This window comes from Natator depressus, chromosome 2, assembly GCF_965152275.1.
Source record: "Natator depressus isolate rNatDep1 chromosome 2, rNatDep2.hap1, whole genome shotgun sequence".
Classification (NCBI taxonomy): Eukaryota; Metazoa; Chordata; order Testudines; family Cheloniidae; genus Natator; species Natator depressus.
Window position 1 is genome coordinate 93,735,399 of NC_134235.1, and position 18,842 is coordinate 93,754,240.

General features: G+C 39.1%; 1 protein-coding gene across 3 annotated transcripts in view; it reads right to left on the bottom strand.

The window, feature by feature from the left end:
* TMX3 (thioredoxin related transmembrane protein 3) overlaps window positions 1-18,842 on the bottom strand; it is an 82,858-nt gene that overhangs the window by 33,990 nt on the left and 30,026 nt on the right. For 2 of the 3 annotated variants that reach the window (XM_074944705.1, XM_074944704.1), the window contains exons 8-10: window positions 17,097-17,174; window positions 14,438-14,504; window positions 59-157 (exon numbers count right to left, since the gene is read on the bottom strand). In XM_074944705.1, the coding sequence (XP_074800806.1) occupies window positions 59-157; window positions 14,438-14,504; window positions 17,097-17,174 (244 nt within the window). Of the gene's footprint in view, window positions 1-58; window positions 158-5,222; window positions 5,450-14,437; window positions 14,505-17,096; window positions 17,175-18,842 lie in introns of those variants that run through there. The other variant, XM_074944707.1, reaches the window with a different exon arrangement.

Consider the following 18,842-nt stretch of genomic DNA (forward strand, 5'->3'; position numbering starts at 1 on the left):
CATTTTCTTTGTGGCTTCAGTAAATATTGTAAATAACTTGAAGGTGGGAGCATCTTACCTGTATCTCCAAGTTCATAGAGTGTAAACCCATCTACATTAAGATACGCTTGGAATCTCTCTCGGTTTATCCAAGATGATAGATCACCATCTTCATATTCTCCAAAATGGAAAAATTGAGAATATTAACACCAGCAATGCAGTAAGAAAATTGCTAAATGGTTAGGATGGACAGTAAGAGCAGAAATATATGGCTGTATAAGGTAATACTCTACCTTCCACTTCTGAAGATATGGGTTAAAATCTTAAATGGAAAAAAAAGTTTGGTGATTTCATACATTCCTCAAATGTTTCGAAGGGGAATGACTGACAGCCTTTTCTTCAGAAAAGCCCAGAGGGAGAGTAAAAGGAAAGCAACATGGTGCTAGCAAAAGGCAGACCACTGATTATGTGTAAATTGTAAATATGGAATTTTCTTCACTGTAATGTTTTAAGTACTTTAACTGCAAATAAAACTGGTAATTTTTGGTGACTTTTAAAGACTTTGTTTTCTCAAACCACAAAATCTATTTTCGATATATCCACGATACTGTTGATGGCAAAAGGCAATTATGATGCAGCAAGTTGGCAAAAAGGAATGGTTAACGTCCTCTAAAATCTAGAAATGAAATTGCAAAATAAAGCAGTAAGGACACAAAAAGAAACAAAACTGTGACCTAATATGGACTTAAAATACAATAAAATGCCCTGTATGCCGGCAGGTGCAACCACCACCACATGTTGAGCTGAACAACAGATATTTGGACACAATCACACAGAATGAGTCATATTGGGAAACTCTAACGTCGACTATTAAGAGGTTGACACTTCCGGATATGACTAATCAAACATTTGTTATGGCGTGAAGGGTACAGCTAACTTAAGATTTTAAAAATAGACCATTCTTGAGTTAACAAAGCACCCTTCATTTCCTATACCAACTCTCAAAAGTTCTTTATGCTGAAACCTGCTTCCCTCCTTTCTTGTTTGTTCAGATAACAAAACAAAATAAAACAATGGCATAACAGTATTATAACAAACTTTTAAAGTGAATTTATTATGGAAAATGAAAATGAAAAAGAAAAGGTATGGGAAAGTTCATTCCCAAAAGGTAATTTCTTTACTAGTGAATAGTTTCTCTTGAGACTATGAATTGCCTTTTTTTTTTTTTTAAGCTTAAACAGTATTAATGTAAGGGTTTCAAACATTGAAACAGGTTTTAATTAATAAAACAATAGCAAGTAAACATTAACCCTTCTAGGACTGTCATTTTCCAGAGGACCCAATAAATGAATAGGTAGGAGGATATAATGATACATTTATGCCCACTATCTCACTCAAATGGGTTTACAGCAGAACTACAAATTCATTAAGGGGGTAGTGTAGTCTAGTGGTCAGGATGCTAAACTAGGAATCAGGAGATATGGATTTATTCCTGGCCCAGACATTAAACCATTATGTGACCCTGGACAATTCACTTTACGACAGTAGAACCCAGTTTATCCAACACTTCGTTATCCAGCTCTCCGTATTAACTGAAAAACCGGCGTGCACAGGTCCAGAAGCAGGCAATATCTCTGTTGGCTGCCAGACAGAGCTGCTGCCTTGCACTTTTTCCATTCTCCGGATTATCTGAATTTTTGATGATCTGATCTGGCCCTGGTCCCAATTAGATTAAACAGATTTCTGCTGTACTTTGTGAGTGTTTCCCCTCTCATTCTTTGTCACCTCTACTTAGATTATGAGCTCTTTGGGGTCAGGGACTATTTCTTAATATGTCTGTATAATACCTAGCACTGGTACCCTGATCTCAGCTGAGATGTATAGGTGTAAATGTAATACACATAAATCATAATAATTCATAATGGAGGCACATTTATAAAACAATAAATCATTTAAATGAAGTGATAGTCCTATTGCACAACTTTCTGGCCTCTATATTAAAATTGCTTTTATTATATCAATGTATTTTCTTTAAGAAACATGAGACATCACAGCTTGAGTAAAATTTACTAAGACTAAAATTTAAAAAGACTGCCAGCAGTGACAGGAGCTCCATGCAGCTGGACCCTAGCACCTGTGCAAAGACCCACTGATGTTTGGCACAGATATCTGCATGGAACTGCTTGAACAGTTGGGTTTAACTGTAGACATTAAGTAACTAGTACTTCTTGGCTTTGCTTTTTCTTTTGCTTTGTGGCAAAGGTACACCAGAGCCTATTTTTAACTAAATGGAACAAGGAAGAAAACACATTTTATAAATAGGTCCCTACAACAAATGATGTTTTAGTTACACTAGATTAAGGTAAAATACAGCCTAATAGGGAGGGCATTTTAGGAATATTTTGCTTGTTTTCCTACCTTGTTATTCTGTGAGGTAGGAGGACTTAAATAATTGCATAGGGAATTGAAGAAAACCTAATCCCAGATACTTACTGTTTAGATATCTTTGAGAATATCTACTGGATAATGAAAAAAAGCCCTCTAAAGCAGATATGAATGCATATGTTGCTAACCTATCTAGAGTTATTCTATAATGAGAATTTATTGTAAAATAATTAAAAGTAAATTTGTCAAATGAAAGACAGAAATTATTTTTGAAGAAGTTGATTTTAGATTTCTTTAACCATTCACAGTTTTGTCTAAACATTCTTTTGATACAAATCAACAGCTGATTTTGAAAATACTTCACTGCTATATTTCTATGTGGCCACTCATCTGGTCTACACTGTTTTGGTGCTTTATCACACAAATTGAAAAAAGGCATCTTAAAACTAAAATTATACTTTTCAACAATTTTTCATTTCTGTTCTGACAGCAGCAATTTATAAGATTAACCCAGTGCAGTTTAAACTTGTAAAGTTTCAGTTTTGGTTTCTATTCTCAAACAGGCTTCTGGGGAAATCCGACCTCCAAGTCTAAGCCAATAAAACAAGCACACGTAAACAGACTATTTCAGTTTGGAGGAAAGCACAAAGAGGCAAAGCATTAAGGCAAGCAAAAGATTTTCATTATCCTCATCAGAAATGTCTCATTCCAGTCTACTATTAATCTTATGGTAAGTGAATATTTAAATTTACACTTTGCCAGTATGAGATAGTGAAATAAAAAAAAGATATAATTTTATGTTTCTTATTTCTGATTAAAATAAAAAAAAAGAAAGTGTGCTCCTTTCTATGTGTCAGTCTAGGTATCTAATGTTAAAAAATGCAGGTAATATTTTTCCATTTAAAATTTCAAAATTAAGTTGACTGTTGTCAAGACCATCTGCTAAAAACAATTAACATATTTTAAACAGCTGAATAAGGAAAAATGTTTTCTGAGTTTTGTTTGTTTGATTTAAATAAACCCGAGCACTATTAGGAAAAATGTCAGGTTAAGTAGATGCACAAATGTCAGACAATCCACTAGTTTTATTCATAAATTTATGCTTTTTTTATAGGCTAACTTCTCAAATGCATTACAGAAAAAGCATGGATATAACTATTAAATTCAAGCTACTGAGTCAAATAATGGAAATACAGCTCAAGAGTGAAGATCAACAATTATTAGACACGTTAAAGAGGATTCACTTTAGTCTTCCTTGTGGTATCCAACAAAGGGAGACCACAGTCACTGATAGAAGACTGCTGTCTTATATGTTTTTAATCAAGAGAGCGACTAGAGTGGATATATGGAGATCTGCTCATTTAATCAAAAGAATTTTCCGGCAAATATCAGAGGCATTACGTTCTTCCACCACTGGAAACAAGTCTATGAAACAAACCATGATTAACCACCAAACTAAGCCACGCATCTATCAAGAAGTGATAAAATACACTAGCACAGTGGTAAGAAAAGTAGTGAAATAAAAACATAGGGTACCGGAAATGGGGTAAGTGTGCAAATAAATTTTTGGGGGTTGGGATTTGAACTAGTTATCATATACCCTTTCCAAAATTCAGACAACCATAGTTAATACCATTGAGGATAGCAACAACTTTATCTAGAACCATCTGGAGGAAGCATTCATGGAAACTAGCAGTGGCAATGTCTCTTGAATAAAAGCCTAAAGAATTCTGAATAAAATCTGTGTGCAGACACCCTCAAGTTATCTCATGTACATTATAAAACACTTACCATTTTATAGCACTTCTGCTCCTCCTTATTGTTTTCATGTAAACAACTGACATTTTGCAATGTGAAATTTCGAACTTTTTTCCAATGTTTACAAAAATAAATGTTTTTTAAAAATATAGCTAAAAAGTGTAAATCTGTTCTCTTTCCTGTATATCTTTTTGATTTATTAAAGAAAGGTTACCATACCAGTTATTTTGCAACACAAGTTGGTCTCACAGCTGAAAACTACTTTTCACACCCTCCCCTCCCCCCCCCCCCACACTTGTAGAATATGTTATTAAGTCTAGTGGATTGTCACAATAAGTTATAGAGGTCAGTCTGGCCACTGGTGGGGGAGCAGTCAGTCTGGTGGGGGAGCAGGGAGACTAATGTATTTTACAGAAAGACATTCCAAGTTACTGTTTAACACCATTTAACATGTACAGAAAGATGTTAATACTGATAAAAATAGTATTATAATTTATTCTTCTAATTATAGGTTATTACAAACTCTCATTTGATTTTACTGAATTTACAAAGATAACATTTTCACATATACAATACTAGTGGAATGAGATAATTTCTTTTGATTACTTATTTAATTAAATGAAAATTTCAAGCTAATTAAGGAAATTCCTAAGAAATCTCTTTTTGTGAACCAGTGACATCTTTAAAAACATAGTAAACAAGGGAGATATGGCCAGCCTGACACTGCTACAAAGGCAGTTTGATGTGTACATTTTAATTTCAGGGCATACACACAAATTTGAGACATTTGAGCAAGTTATTCCAACTTGTTCTTTGATAGAATATTTGATAGGAGTCTTTAATTACAAACATATACAAATGGAAGGTGGTAAATCTAGAAACCGTGTCATCGCACAGAACAGAACACCTCCCCTTGTGCAAGACATCAATGTAGTACAGACATGACTTATCTCAAGAAAATAAACTTAAGATGTTTATGTTTTAGAGAGACTGGCTGTGTAAGAGAATGTGGGGATGTTCTTTATTTAGGATATTCAAAAGAGGAGAGATCCTTAGAATGTGTTCTCAGAGCTATAACCTAAATCACCCCCCCCCCCTTGCAAAGAAAATCTTTAGTTTAAATCCACACAAAGAATTTTAGAAATATCCTTGTTGAAACTGATTTATTTAATAAACATTCTGAAGTCTTCATTCTTCAAAAGTTAAGGAAAACATTTATTGATGGGAAGTATTTTGCAGAATATACTGGTTCCTTCAACACGCAAATGAAAGCCTTTGTTTTCCCTCAAATGCTTCAGATGGCAAAAGCGTCTTCTGAGATGTATATCTGTGAATATTTTGTACCTATAGTAGAACCTCAGAGTTATGAACATGAGAGTTACAAACTGACCGGTCAACCATACACCTGATTTGGAGCTGGAGGTATACAATCAAGCAGCAAAGCAAAGCAAAAGGAAAAGGAAAAAGCAAATACTGTACAGTACAGTACTATGTTAAATGTAAACTACTAAAAAAAACAAAGGGAAAGTTGAAAAAAATATTTGACAAGGTAAGGAAACCATTTCTGTACTTGTTTCATTTAAATTAAGATGGTTAAAATCAGCATTTTCTTCTGCACAGTAAAGTTTCAAAGCTATATTAAGTATTAAGTCAATGTTCAGTTGTAAATTTTTGAAAGAACAACCATAACGTTTGTTCTCAGTTACAAACATTTCAGAGTTATGAACAACCTCCTTTCCTGAAGTGTTTGTAACCCTGGGGTTCTACTTCAAATGCAACTCTTCATATAAAATAACACCCTGATATCAGTATCTGAATATTAATATACTTTATGAACATAGGAAGCTTGTTTGATGTTATAACTGAATAATAATGTAAGAAGCCATGTGAATATGAAATACTTATATGAATTGGAGAATTAACTAGTTATCTGGCAACTTTTAAGCAACTTCTTTACCAAACTCAAGAAGAGATGAAAATCCTCCCCACCAAGATTAGAGAATGTGTTGTCTCTTCTTACCAATCTAATGACAAGTTAAGTTTAAAGACGCTCTTTAAGAATCATTTACGTTTAAACAGACCATTTTAAGAGCTGAAAGATCTTTTTATAGGACATAGGAGCGTTTGGGCTCACTTGAATTTCAACTCGTATTACACCCTAAAAGAACCAAAGGGATCTCTCAGAAAATAAACTGAACAGAGTAAAAACTTTATCTTCAAAGATGTTCTAAGAAATTCCCACCAAAAAGACAAAGGCCATATAATCCTGAAGTTGATGAATTACAATCCTGATGCATATATATTAGGAGATAGCATATTCATAAGCTGAAGATTCATAAGCCACCAAGACTATCCCCTGAAGCGGACAAACAAATGAAAGGTGACAGAAGCTGGTATATTTATTTACTGGACCTCTTGAAATATGTGCCTTTCTCCTTCAGTGAGACTGTGGAAAAAGTATAAATTCCTCTCAATTGAGACATGCACTCCTAAGGTTATAGGTTTTTATTTTTTAATCCCTAATCATATTACATTTACACTTATACCGCTCTTGAACCATTATAAAGTCATACACTCTTACACACACAAACTCACAGCACTCATCTTGGCACACCCTGTTCATCTCATCACATCTTCAAGACAACCCCTCGATAAGCAAGCAAACAGCAGCAACAAGACAGAAAGAAAGAAAGCCACTACATTGAATCAACACCACCTTCCAAACCCAGCACTTCTTCACCATGACTCCATTACTGAAACTTCAGCATCACTTGCAAGAGGAAGTTTGCAAAAGCACTGTCTAGAGAGTAGATTTAATATTTACTATTTCTTGTTAATTTTAATGGAATACTGAAGTCCTACTGTAATTTAAGGTATTCCCAGCTTCTCCTGTTAAAAACCAGATTATTTAGACAATGTACTCCTGGGGAGGAGACGTGCTAATCTTGGTAAACAAATGAATAGTGGGATTTAATTTGAAGGTAAAATTCTTAATATTTAATTTGCCTGCCTCAAGACTGGTCCTTAAATGGCTTCTTTTCAGTAAGAATTAAAACCTTCTTCAGTTTCACAGAATTTAGTTAAACTCACTTACATTTGCCCATTTATAAACTGTTTAGATTATCCATGCTAAACCAAATAAGATTCACCAACCTTTCAAACAAAGTTTCATTGCCCAACTATAATATGTTTTATTTATTAATGATCAACTAATACAGGACTCTGCTGATTTTGGGAATAATGTACTTTGCTCTTATCTCAACTAGAGAAGATTGTGCCCACCAGAGCAGATCTTCTCTTGAGGTGTAATCTCTGTTGAAAGATCTCCACAGAGAGACGTACAGATGAGTCTGTAGTGGAAGTAACCATTGTTTATTGCTTGTGCTCTGTTTTTGTTTCATTTTGTTCAATTATTGTCTTCCTTTCTTTCTCTTTCTTTCGAAATAAAACAGTCACAGTCTGTGCTTGTCTTTAATTGTGGTGTCCCTTACAGCATGGTAAAAATCTAAAATAGTATGAGTCATATCCCTGAACTGGCATTGAAACAATTATTAATATTTGGCCTAACATTTCTCGTTTCTCCAGACCTCAAGTTTTAGTAATTTGGGGGATAAAATTACGTGGCGTTCAACACCTGAAAACATCCTTTCTAGCTACCACAGCTTATAGTTTTTTGTATTACAACTGGTATCCCCATGACTGCCTATTTCACCCAGCAGAAGCAGGAGGGCAGGAAGGTGGGTGGGAGATAGCTATTATATCTTCTGTGTTGATTTCTAGTCTCATCCTCTACAAATACACTAGCAGGAGCAGTAATGCTGTCCAGATACTTCCTAAACCATCTATACACACCAGCCCATGACAAACTACTACTCTACTTATGCAGATTTCTAAGGGAATCAACTTCTGTAAAAGTTTTAAGCCTGATGCACCACACATTTTTTGGGAACAAAAAAAGTTTTAAATTAAATTTCTGAACTCAGATCATACAAAAAACATTACATTTTACATGAGGTCAACTACATTTAAACCTCAAAAGGGACAACATATAGTCAGCCAAATTTTAGCCTTGCTGATAGTAAGCTACTGAGGTTTCAAAAGAGATAAACTGATGTCCCCATATGTACAGTGATTTCAGTACAAGGATTTTAACAAACAAATCTTTTCTGTTTCAGACTGCCTAGGAATAACAGTTACAGTACCTACCTTTCTGTGACTGTTGTACTTCCAGATGTGTTGCACATGTCCACTCCACTTCAGGCATGTGCACAACTCAGGCACAGCTGTTGGAGATTTTTCCCTCAGCAGTACTCGCTGGGGCAGCGCAAGTGTCCTCCAGTGACTTGCACTACTACACGCAGCCATGCTGCCCCTGTCCTCTACCCCCTCAGTTCCTTCCTACCAGAAAGATTCAGTGAGGGGAAGGAGGGTGGGTCATGGAATGGACAAGTGCAACATATCTAAAAGAACAACAGTTATGGAAAGGAAAATAACCATTTTTTTTCTTCTTCGAGGGATTGCACATGTCCATTCCATTGTAGTTGACTCACAAGCAGTTCAAACTGGAGATGGGCTCTGACTAACTGAACAGAGACTGTAGGACCACTCATCGAAGTCTGGAATCATTTCTAGATTAACAAGAGACGGCCTTGTGAAACAGAAACATATAGTCTGATGACCAGGCTGCCACCCTACAAATGTCCAGTATGGGTACATGAGCCAGAAAGGCTGCAGAAATTACCTGTGACCTGTTTGAGTGACCAACTGCTTTACCTGGCAGTGCAATATTAGCCAATCAGTAGCATCAACAAATAGAGATCCAAGTAAAAAGCCAAAGCTCCAACATCTGTAGTGTGGAGCTTCTCTTCCCCTTTACTGGAATGTGGCTTTGGAAAGAAAGCTGATAAATAAATTGTTTGATTAATGTGAAGATTGGAACCTATGTCATTGAATTTTGAGTGATGGCGAAGGAAAACCTTGTCCCTAAAAAAAACAACTGTACAGGGAGGCTCTGATCCTAAGGCTCACAGCTCCCCTAGTCTTCTGGCTGAGGTTATAGGAACCAAGACAGCCACCTTCATAGACAGGTGTACCAGCAAACAAATCGCCAGCGGTTCAAAGGAGAGATCCACCAACTTTGCAAGTACTAAATCTAAACTCCACTGTGGAACCAACTTGTGAACCTGTGGGTATAATCTGAGCAAACCCTTTAGAAATCTGATGGACATGGGATTTGAAAAAACTCATTGGTTATCCATGGGAAGATGGAAAGCTGAGATAGCCGCCAAATGGACTCTGATGGAACTAAGAGCTTACCCCTGTTTTTTTCAGAAACATAGGATAGCCCAAGACATGGCAAATTGGTGCTTGAGCTAAGGGGAATACTTCTGTGTATGGACCAAATGGAAAAATCTCTTCCATTTAGCAAAAAAGTAGACCTAGTTGAAGGCTTCCTACTATTTAGCAGAACTTCCTGCACCCCCTTAGAGCAAACTCATTCAGAGTTTGTCAGCTATGAAACATTCAACCTGTCAAGTGGAGGGCCCGAAGATTGGGATGAAGGAGGCGGCCACGGTCCTGAGAGATCACATCCACATCTTTCAGGAGAGGCAGCATATGTCTGACAGACAGGGCTAATAGACTCAAAATCAGGGCCACACTGAGGCTGTTAGAAAAAGGTGAGCTGAATCGTACTTGACTTTCGACAGGAACAGAACCTGAAGGAAAGCATACAGCAGGCATTTTGAACAGGGTAGGAGGAAAGCAACTGTCAGTGAACCCAGGCTGTGACCACTCAGGAACAAAAAATGACATTTTTTGTTTGGTCTTGTTGCAAACAGGTCCAATTTGGGGAGTGTCCCACCACTAGAAAATGGACAGGGACACATCTAGGTGAAGAGACGACTTGTGGTGACCTGAGAATGACCTGCTCATGTGGACTGTCCGTGTGTTTTGAACTCCTGGAAAGTAAGCAGCTCTCAGGCTGACAGAACTGGCGATGCAGAAATTCAAAAGGAGAATCGCCTACTGCCATAAGTTTTCAGAACGCCCTTCCTCCGACTCCACCACACTTGTTTACACAGAAGATGGCTACTGTGTTGTCTGTGAGTTTCAAAAAATTCCGCCATTTAATATTCATAAGGAACGCCAAGCAAACTAAACGGATGGCCTGAAGTTCCCTGATATTTATATGGAGACTTATATCCTGAAAAGACCAAAAGCTCTGAGAGTCTGAAAGGGACCTAAATGAGCTCCCCAATTTAGACCTGATGCATTTGTGACCAGAGTGAGTGACTCCTGTCATAAGGAAAAGAGAACACTCCTGCAAACATTTGCAGATTCTACCCACCAGTCAGAGAGGACAAGACCTGAGCAGGTATTAGAACTACCATGTCCACATGATGATGGGTCAGTGAGTACACTGAGGCTAGCCAATCCTGTAGTTCTCCGAGGTGTAGCCTGGCATGCTGCACCAAGTTTGCAGCAATTTTGAACCACAGTGAGAGGATGCACCTTTAGATCTAGAACAATGACCTGCATCGTTTGGAATCTCTGAATCAGCAGGAAACCCCTGACCTCTGTAGAATCTAGGACTGCCAAAATAGATTTTATTCTTTGAACAGGTATCAGGATAGATTTCTCTGTATTGATTAGGAGCCAAAGAGTGTCAAAAGTAGACTAAATAGTGGCTAAGCTGGAGAGTACCTGAGACCCGTACTTTCACCACCCAGTCATCCAGGTAGGAGAACACTTGGACTCCTGACCTTCACAAGAATGCTACTACTACAGCCATGCATTTTGTGAATATGAGGGGCTGCGGGCGGGCCAAAAAGCAGTACTCCAAATTGGTAATAGGACCCACTGACCACGAATCTGAGAAACTTTCTGTGGCTCTGGTGAATCATATGAAAATAAGCATCCTTTAAGTCAAGGGCAGCACTCCAGTCCCTAGGATGTAAGGAAGGGATTATAGATGCTAGAGCAGGGATCGGCAACCTTTAGCACGTGGCCCATCAGGGAAATCCACTGGTGGGCCAGATGGTTTGTTTACCTGCAGCATCTGCAGGTTCGGCCGATCGCAGCTCCAACTGGCTGTGGTTCACCATTCCAGGACAATGGGGACTGCAGGAAGCAGGGGCCAGCACATCCCTTGCCCCACACCGCTTCCCGCAGCCTGGAACAGCGAACGGCGGCCAGTGGGAGCTGCGATCGGCCGAACCCGTGGACACTGCAGGTAAACAAACCGTTCCAGTCCGCCAGCGGATTTCCCTGATGGGCCGCTTGCCAAAGGTTGCCGATCCCTGTGCTAGAGTAACCCTCCAGAATTTTGGTTTTTTTAGGAACTTGTTTAGCTGCTTTAGATTTAAACTAGGTCTGAGACCTCCACCTTTGCCCTCAGTATTTGAAAGTAACATGAATAAAATCTCTTCCCTCTGAATGTTATGGGAACTTCTTTTATGGCTCCCTGTGGAGGAGAGGCTGGATCTCCTGAAGTAGCATGCACTCAAGAGCCCAGTCCATGAAGAGGGATGCAGAATGGGCAGGGGGAAAGAAATAAATTGAAGAGTGTATCCCAGCTCAACCAAACTTAAGATCCACTGATCCATGGTGATGAGAGTCCCATGCTTAGGAAGTGGGATAGATGGTTGGCAAAATTTGGTGTGGGGAAAGATGGTACTCTGATAAGTGGTAGAGTGCTCTCAATCAACAGGTCAAAATGATTGTTTAGAGGACCCAGTTTGCCTAGAAGAACGGCAACTTCAGAAGAGGGAGGAAGAGATACCTCTTGTAATTTCTGCTCCTCTATTGGGCAGGTCCTGGGTGCTAGACAAGCTGGGCTGGAACTGCTGTGGGTGGAACAGTTTTCTTTTAGCCACAGGTATACAGATCCTCAGAGACTTTAGGGTCACTGTTGAATCTTTTAAGGCTATGAAGCTGCTCATCTGTCTTATCGGAAAAGAGCAAGGGGACTTCAAATGGGAGGTCTTAAACGGTCTGTTGAATCTCTGGAGAAAGATCTGATGGCTACAGCCAAGATCTAAGCTGCACAGTGATGGAGGAAACCTTTCCTCGAGCTGCATCCAAGTTCACCTGCAATGCCTTTGTAGCAACCAATTTGTTCTTCCACCATAACAGTGAACTCCTGTTTTGCCTCATCAGGAAGCTTATCTTTCAACTTCAGGACTTTATCCCACAGGCTGAAACCATATCAACCCAGAGCCTGCTGGTTCATGATCCTAAGCTGTAAACCTGTGGAATACAGCTTCCTGCTGAATAGGACTACCTTTTTTTCCTTTTGGGGTACAGGCCTGGTGTCCCAATGTCTCCCTTTCATTAGCAGCAGTGACTACCAGGGATCTTGGAGGATGGTGGTTATAAGAAAGCTCAAATCCTTGTGAAGAGACAGAATATCTTCTCTCCACCCTTTTAGCAGTGGGAGGCAAGGAAGATGGGGGTTGCCATAAAATTTTGACAGGTTCCAGGATAGCCTCGTTAACTGGGAAAGCTACTCTGGAGGGCCTTGCAAAGGCTAAAATGCCCACAAGCCTGTGTGACCTTTCTGGCACCTCTTGTAGATGGCTATACAGAGCTGCAACCAACATTCTCAATAAGTCTTGATGAGCACTGAAACCATCGGGGGAGAGAAGTAGATTCAGTCACTACTGCCTCACTGGGTGACATAGCGCCCCGCTATGTGCAGGCCATTGATCCTTAGAGTGCTAAGTCTTGTGGCAGGTACTACAGTAGGCAGGAACCCCACTGGGCTGCTGGGCATGCTCAGGTAGAGACATGAATGATCTGACCTTGGAGTCTGATGAGGAGTCCACTTCCTCAGACCACGGTGACTCCTTCAGTTCCAGAGAGACCTGTTTTGAATCTGGAAGTCAGGGTTCTGCGGGATCACTGCTGAACCCTACAGAAAGGAGACGCAACTGTAGAAGTCACCGGTACTGAACAATGTTCTGGGGCTGTTCTGTGGGAGCGTGCTGTTCCAATCCCAGTACTATGAGAGATTTCTGAACAGCAGGGGAAACCAGCACCAATAGTTAAGCAACTCTCTGGCTTCCTCAAAAGCTTCAGGTATAGACGGCACTGGAAAGGGCTCCTGAGTCTGTGATACCAAAAGGTGCACCAGTCTTTTGGGAATTAGCCTTCTGGGCTCCAGATTCAGCAGTCCCTCTTGGCTTATGGACTGTGCCTGGGTGAACTTCTTTGAGCACGCCGTCGAGTTCTTGCCTCTGCTTGGTGCCTTCACTGTAGACTTTGAAGGCCCCAGTACCGAGGCTTCAGAAGACTTAAGTTGCTTCTTCTTAGGTACCGGTGACAAGGATCTGCCTCTGGACTCAGTCAGAACATGGAAGCACTCCTAACAGACTCAGATGTGCTAGATACTGTAGCCCATAGGACTGGCTTGCTAGCTTAGCCTTCATTATATTCAGCTGTAACACAAGAAACCTACAGACCTGTATACTGTAAGACATTAGCTTAAGCAAGTTAGCAGAAGTTAGCATAAGTGTGTTTCAGTAGGCCTGTAAGCTTTGGCATAGATAGATGTTCTGACAGTTATCCTCAGAGTTTGGGGAACTCAGTCTAGCTTACTCAATGGTAGAAGCTGGAGCTTAACAGTAAATACCTGCAGAAACATGGAAACAATAACCGTAAACTGGCTTAAGCAAGAAGTGATGGTTATGATAATGAGTTAAAGTGGTATTAATACGTATTAATAGGTTGACCTCAGGATAAGTACACCTCAGTATTATGTGAGTGAAAAGAATAAATTTGGGCATGGAGGAATGAGCAATAGCATAAATATTCAATATGGTGCTCAGGTCCTATAATAGGGCATACCACCATGTGGAGAGGAGTCATTTAGCATTTGGCAGCTTTCCATCATTCAACCCCTCAGCTCTACTATCAATCTTGGGTAGTGAGTAACTGGAACCATTGGATTCATTTGGCATGCCAGTACTCTACCTGTAACATGCAAGAGTCTACCTGTAACATGCAAGAGTACATTCGAGCAAAAAATGCAAAGTCAAATTTCAGTTGCTTCCATCTTTACTACATTTATCACAGCTGAACAAAATTCTCACTCCAGTGCTTTATTTGTTCCGTTAAAACAATCAGACTTACATAACAGAGATATAAACAGCAATTCTCCCTTTCTCTCCTTCACAAAGAAAAGATTATCCAATATAAACCTGGTCAATCTTTTTTAAAATTTCTCCTTCAAAAAGAATGCCTGTGTTTTGATTTCCCTCAAATATACTTTGAGTATTTTGCCTGTAGGTGAACAGTACACACTTGTACTTACCATCATATACAAAGTAAGTTCCATCTTTGAAGACCACAACAGCAGGCAATTCAGGCAGTGTCACATACTAAAAGAGTGAGAGATGACTTTTAATCATCCCATGGATGATTAAGACAGGCATTTTAACTGCACAAACCTTAAACTCACCAGTCTGAAGTAAAAAACCCCTCAAATAATTAAACAGGACACTTACATATTCTCTCAGCCTTGTTTATAACATAGACGCTTGGAAACATACTCCCTTGCTTCCCCTTTTAACAATTTTATCTTTTTTACATTCCAACTTTTTTAAAAAAATCTAATTTTATGTGGAAATTACATTTTTGTTTAGAGTTCCGATTTCCTAATTTATATTGGTACTTTCTCCAGCACTAGGAACTATATTTCTTACTCAAACGCTGATGCATTCAGTGAAGAGAAAACAAAAGGTTTTTGTACATCCTATTAAAAAATGTTTTAGGAGGATGAGGTTAGTTTGACAAAGTTGTGGATTTTTAACAAGTATTTTAAATCTCTGTCTCTCCCACAAACAGGTGGCAATTTTAAAACAAAAAACATTTTCAAAATAAAAATGATGACATTCTTCTATCATACCTGAGAAAGTTAGAAACCCAGTTCTTTTTTGGCTTGTTTTACACTTCTTGGCCCCATTCTCTGTGCCCCAGGAAGCTCCACAAAGGGCAGAGGTGACTAAGGCTGGTTTGGTCCCTGGCGTAAATTACATCAGACTCATAAATCGGAGCTGGCAGCTTTAACTCTACCTTCACTACTCTGCTCTAGAGCAGAGGTGGGAGTTGTGAAATAAAATAGCATACAATAATGAATTAGCGCAAATGGGCAGGGTTGAAGTTTGTGAGAGCACCTTAAGTGAGAATTACATAAAATTTACGCTCACCTGTTTTACAATTTGCTTATTTTCCCGTAGGATATTTAAAAAAAAAAACTATAGCTACTTGGCTCTTCTGCAGTATACTTGTGATCAAAATATCTCATAGGGCTTGGCTTTACAAATGTTAAACCTCAAAGCATTTGTGACTATATTGTAAAGTACATACAACTACAGCAAAAGAAGGTTAGGCTCTTAACCAAGTAACCTAATTTTCAGAAGTGCCATCCACCAATAAATTCTACTGAGGCTGATAAAAACTGCAGATGCTCAGCACCTCCAAAAAATCAAGCCATAGGTAAATAAATACAGATTTAGAAACCTAACTTTAAAGAACATTTTTTGAAAATCTTAGACAAGTGACTTATCAAAGTTGTTACAGCGAGTCAGTGGAACAGCCGACAATACAGCCACAGTCTCCGGACTCCAGCCTCTAGACAACACTTGCCTTATAACGTCAGGAAAATAGTGACGTAATGTGGTATTTCTAACATTTTGTATTTACAACCAATTTTATTGTAGCAATAGGCTCAGTAGGTTTTAAACAGCTGTTTTATAAAAAATAATGCATTTATTAAAGTTACAGGATTTTTCAAGTCATGCAATCTCAAGTCATTTAGCATTGCAGACATAACCCCTTGACAAAAACCACACCATATGGTTTTTATACACTTCTTTATGCTAGTAAAGTAGTATAACATTCAAATCCCATTCCCTAGTATCAAGCACATAAAACTGCCCTTTCCCAGCTACAAACGCACGAGACTTCCCACGTCTCAACTCCTTCTTGGAAAACCTGATTAGTACAGTTTGGCTTCCTCAGGGTTTGTCACTGGGACTCAGACAGCTCAGTTAATGAGGGACAACTGAGTATGAGAATTGGGCTTTTGCACCTGTTTCTTGGGTGGTACTTTGAAGCATCTTGGGAACCCATTTCTGGGCTGGAGTTTGGGGTGAGAGTTCCTCCTGTCCTTTCCATTCCAGGGACCATTTTTCCTCCCCAAAATCTGCTATCTATTCCCACTAGAGGAGAAAGCATGCACAGATAATTTTCAGCATACTATATTTTAAGGTTCTGAATTTATTTCTTCAATTTTGACAAAAGCTACTAGTCCTCATTAAGGATTCAGTGAATGGCAATTCCGATTTTGTTTTCAAAAAATCATTAGTTACTAGCATAAAAATACAGCTCTTAAAAAAAATGTATTTCAGAAATGGTTATATGTAAAGTCTGGAATAACTCAGTTTTGGGTCCAAAATCAGTTTTGATAAATTAGATGATCTTGAAACTAAGATTATAACAAACTGTCTTCTGCAATCCTACTTATTTTATTTAAGTTCCTATTACACCTCAATGCCTTCTCTGAAAAAGTCATGTGGTCAGCGCAAAACAGGACCGCCTGATCAACCTAACGAATACTGCAAGAACAAAAAAAGTTTGTAAAACTTTTCAACTGTATTTCAAGCTAATTTGATAGGATTTTTCCCTCTTTTAAAGACAGAGGTTTTAATATTGCTGGTGATCAACATGCTAACACATATATAGAAGGTAACAGTGTATTCCGTAACTGTAACTCAATTCCAAATCCATGTTTTCTCTATGAGATTCTTTATTTAGAAATAGTTATTGATTAGAGTGATTACTATTACTGACCAGTTTTCTGTAGTGTTTGAGGTCAGAAACAGCAAGAATTAAAAGGCTACGGTTGTGCTAAATACAACTTAAAGAAGAAGAGGAAGTAGAGGTTGAAGTATCTGATAAAGTGAATTTACCTCAGGTAGCACCTCTTCTGAGGCAGAAAAAAAGTATGTATAGACAATTAGTTCTGAAGCAACTTCTATGTATTTCTCCTGCAAAAATACAAACAAACAGAGACATTTTTAAAAAATTTCTCAAATCTTGGTACAAACATTAACAGAAAAAAGTCTATCAAAATACAAACATTTTCTTCTACTTTTTTAAAAGTAAAATATAAAAAGATAATGTAACAAAATTAGAATAGAAAGCTTACCTGCGGCCCATCTGCACTACAGGGCTAAACATGCCAGTGTAAAATGATGTAGCTATGTTAGAGGCATCCCTTTTATAAGTTACAAGGTGTAGAACAAGGTGTAGTACACTGGGTGTAGAACAAAAGCTAGGCAAGTAATACTGTTCTGAACCATGGTTCAGTGCCCGCATTGTTCCATTCAAACTAAGAAAAAAAACTTGACAGACCTCAACGAATCTAACTGGTTTATTTGGAGTTGTATTACAGGAGTATTCTTAGACAAAGACAATTTGAATTTTCTGTATTATGTTCATTTTATTTTGGCAGTACATGGATCTTAAACCACAAATAATGTCTACTAATAAGTAGGGCTGTCGATTAATCACAGTTAATTCATGCGATTAACTCAAACAAATTAACGGTGATTAATCACACTGTTAAACAATAGAATACCAAATAAAATGTATTAAATATTTTTGGATGTGTTTCTACATTTTCAAATATATTGATTTCTATTACAACACAGAATACAAAGAGTTCCCGCAGTTGCCGCTGCCCATTGGAATTCTGGGTTGAGATCTCAATGCCTGATGGGGCTAAAACATTGTCGCGGGTGGTTCTGGGTACAGATCGTCAGGCCCCCGTTCCCTCCCTCCCTCCGTGAAAGCAAGGGCAGACAATCGTTTCGCGCCTTTTTTCCTGAGTTACCTATGCAGACGCCATACCACAGCAAGCATGGAGCCCGCTCAGCTCACTGTCACCGTATGTCTCCTGGGTGCTGGCAGACGCGGTACTGCATTGCTACACAGTAGCAGCAACCCATTGCCTTCTGGCAGCAGACGGTGCAATACGACTGGTAGCCGTCATCGTCATGTCCGAGGTGCTCCTGGCCACATCGGCCAGGAGCACCTGGGCAGACATGGGCGCAGGGACTAAATTTGGAGTGACTTGACCAGGTCATTCTCTTTAGTCCTGCAGTCAGTCCTTTTGAACCGTCTTATGGTGAGCAGGCAGGCGATACGGATTGCTAGCAGTCGTACTGTACCATCTTCTGCCGGGCAGGCAAGAGATGAGGAGGGCTAGCAGTCATATTGCACCATCTTCTGCCGAGCAGCCATCAGATGTGGATGGCATGCAGTCCTTCTGCACCGTCTGCTGCCAGCCAAAGATGTAAAAGATAGATGGAGTGGATCAAAACAAGAAATAGACCAGATTTGTTTTGTACTCATTTGCTTCCCCCCCTCCCCGTCTAGGGGACTCATTCCTCTAGGTCACACTGCAGTCACTCACAGAGAAGGTGCAGCGAGGTAAATCTAGTCATGTATCAATCAGAGGCCAGACTAACCTCCTTGTTCCAATAAGAACAATAACGTAGGTGCACCATTTCTTATTGGAACCCTCCGTGAAGTCCTGCATGAAATACTCCTTGATGTAAAGCCACCCCCTTTGTTGATTTTAGCTCCCTGAAGCCAACCCTGTAAGCCATGTCGTCAGTCGCCCCTCCCTCCATCAGAGCAACGGCAGACAA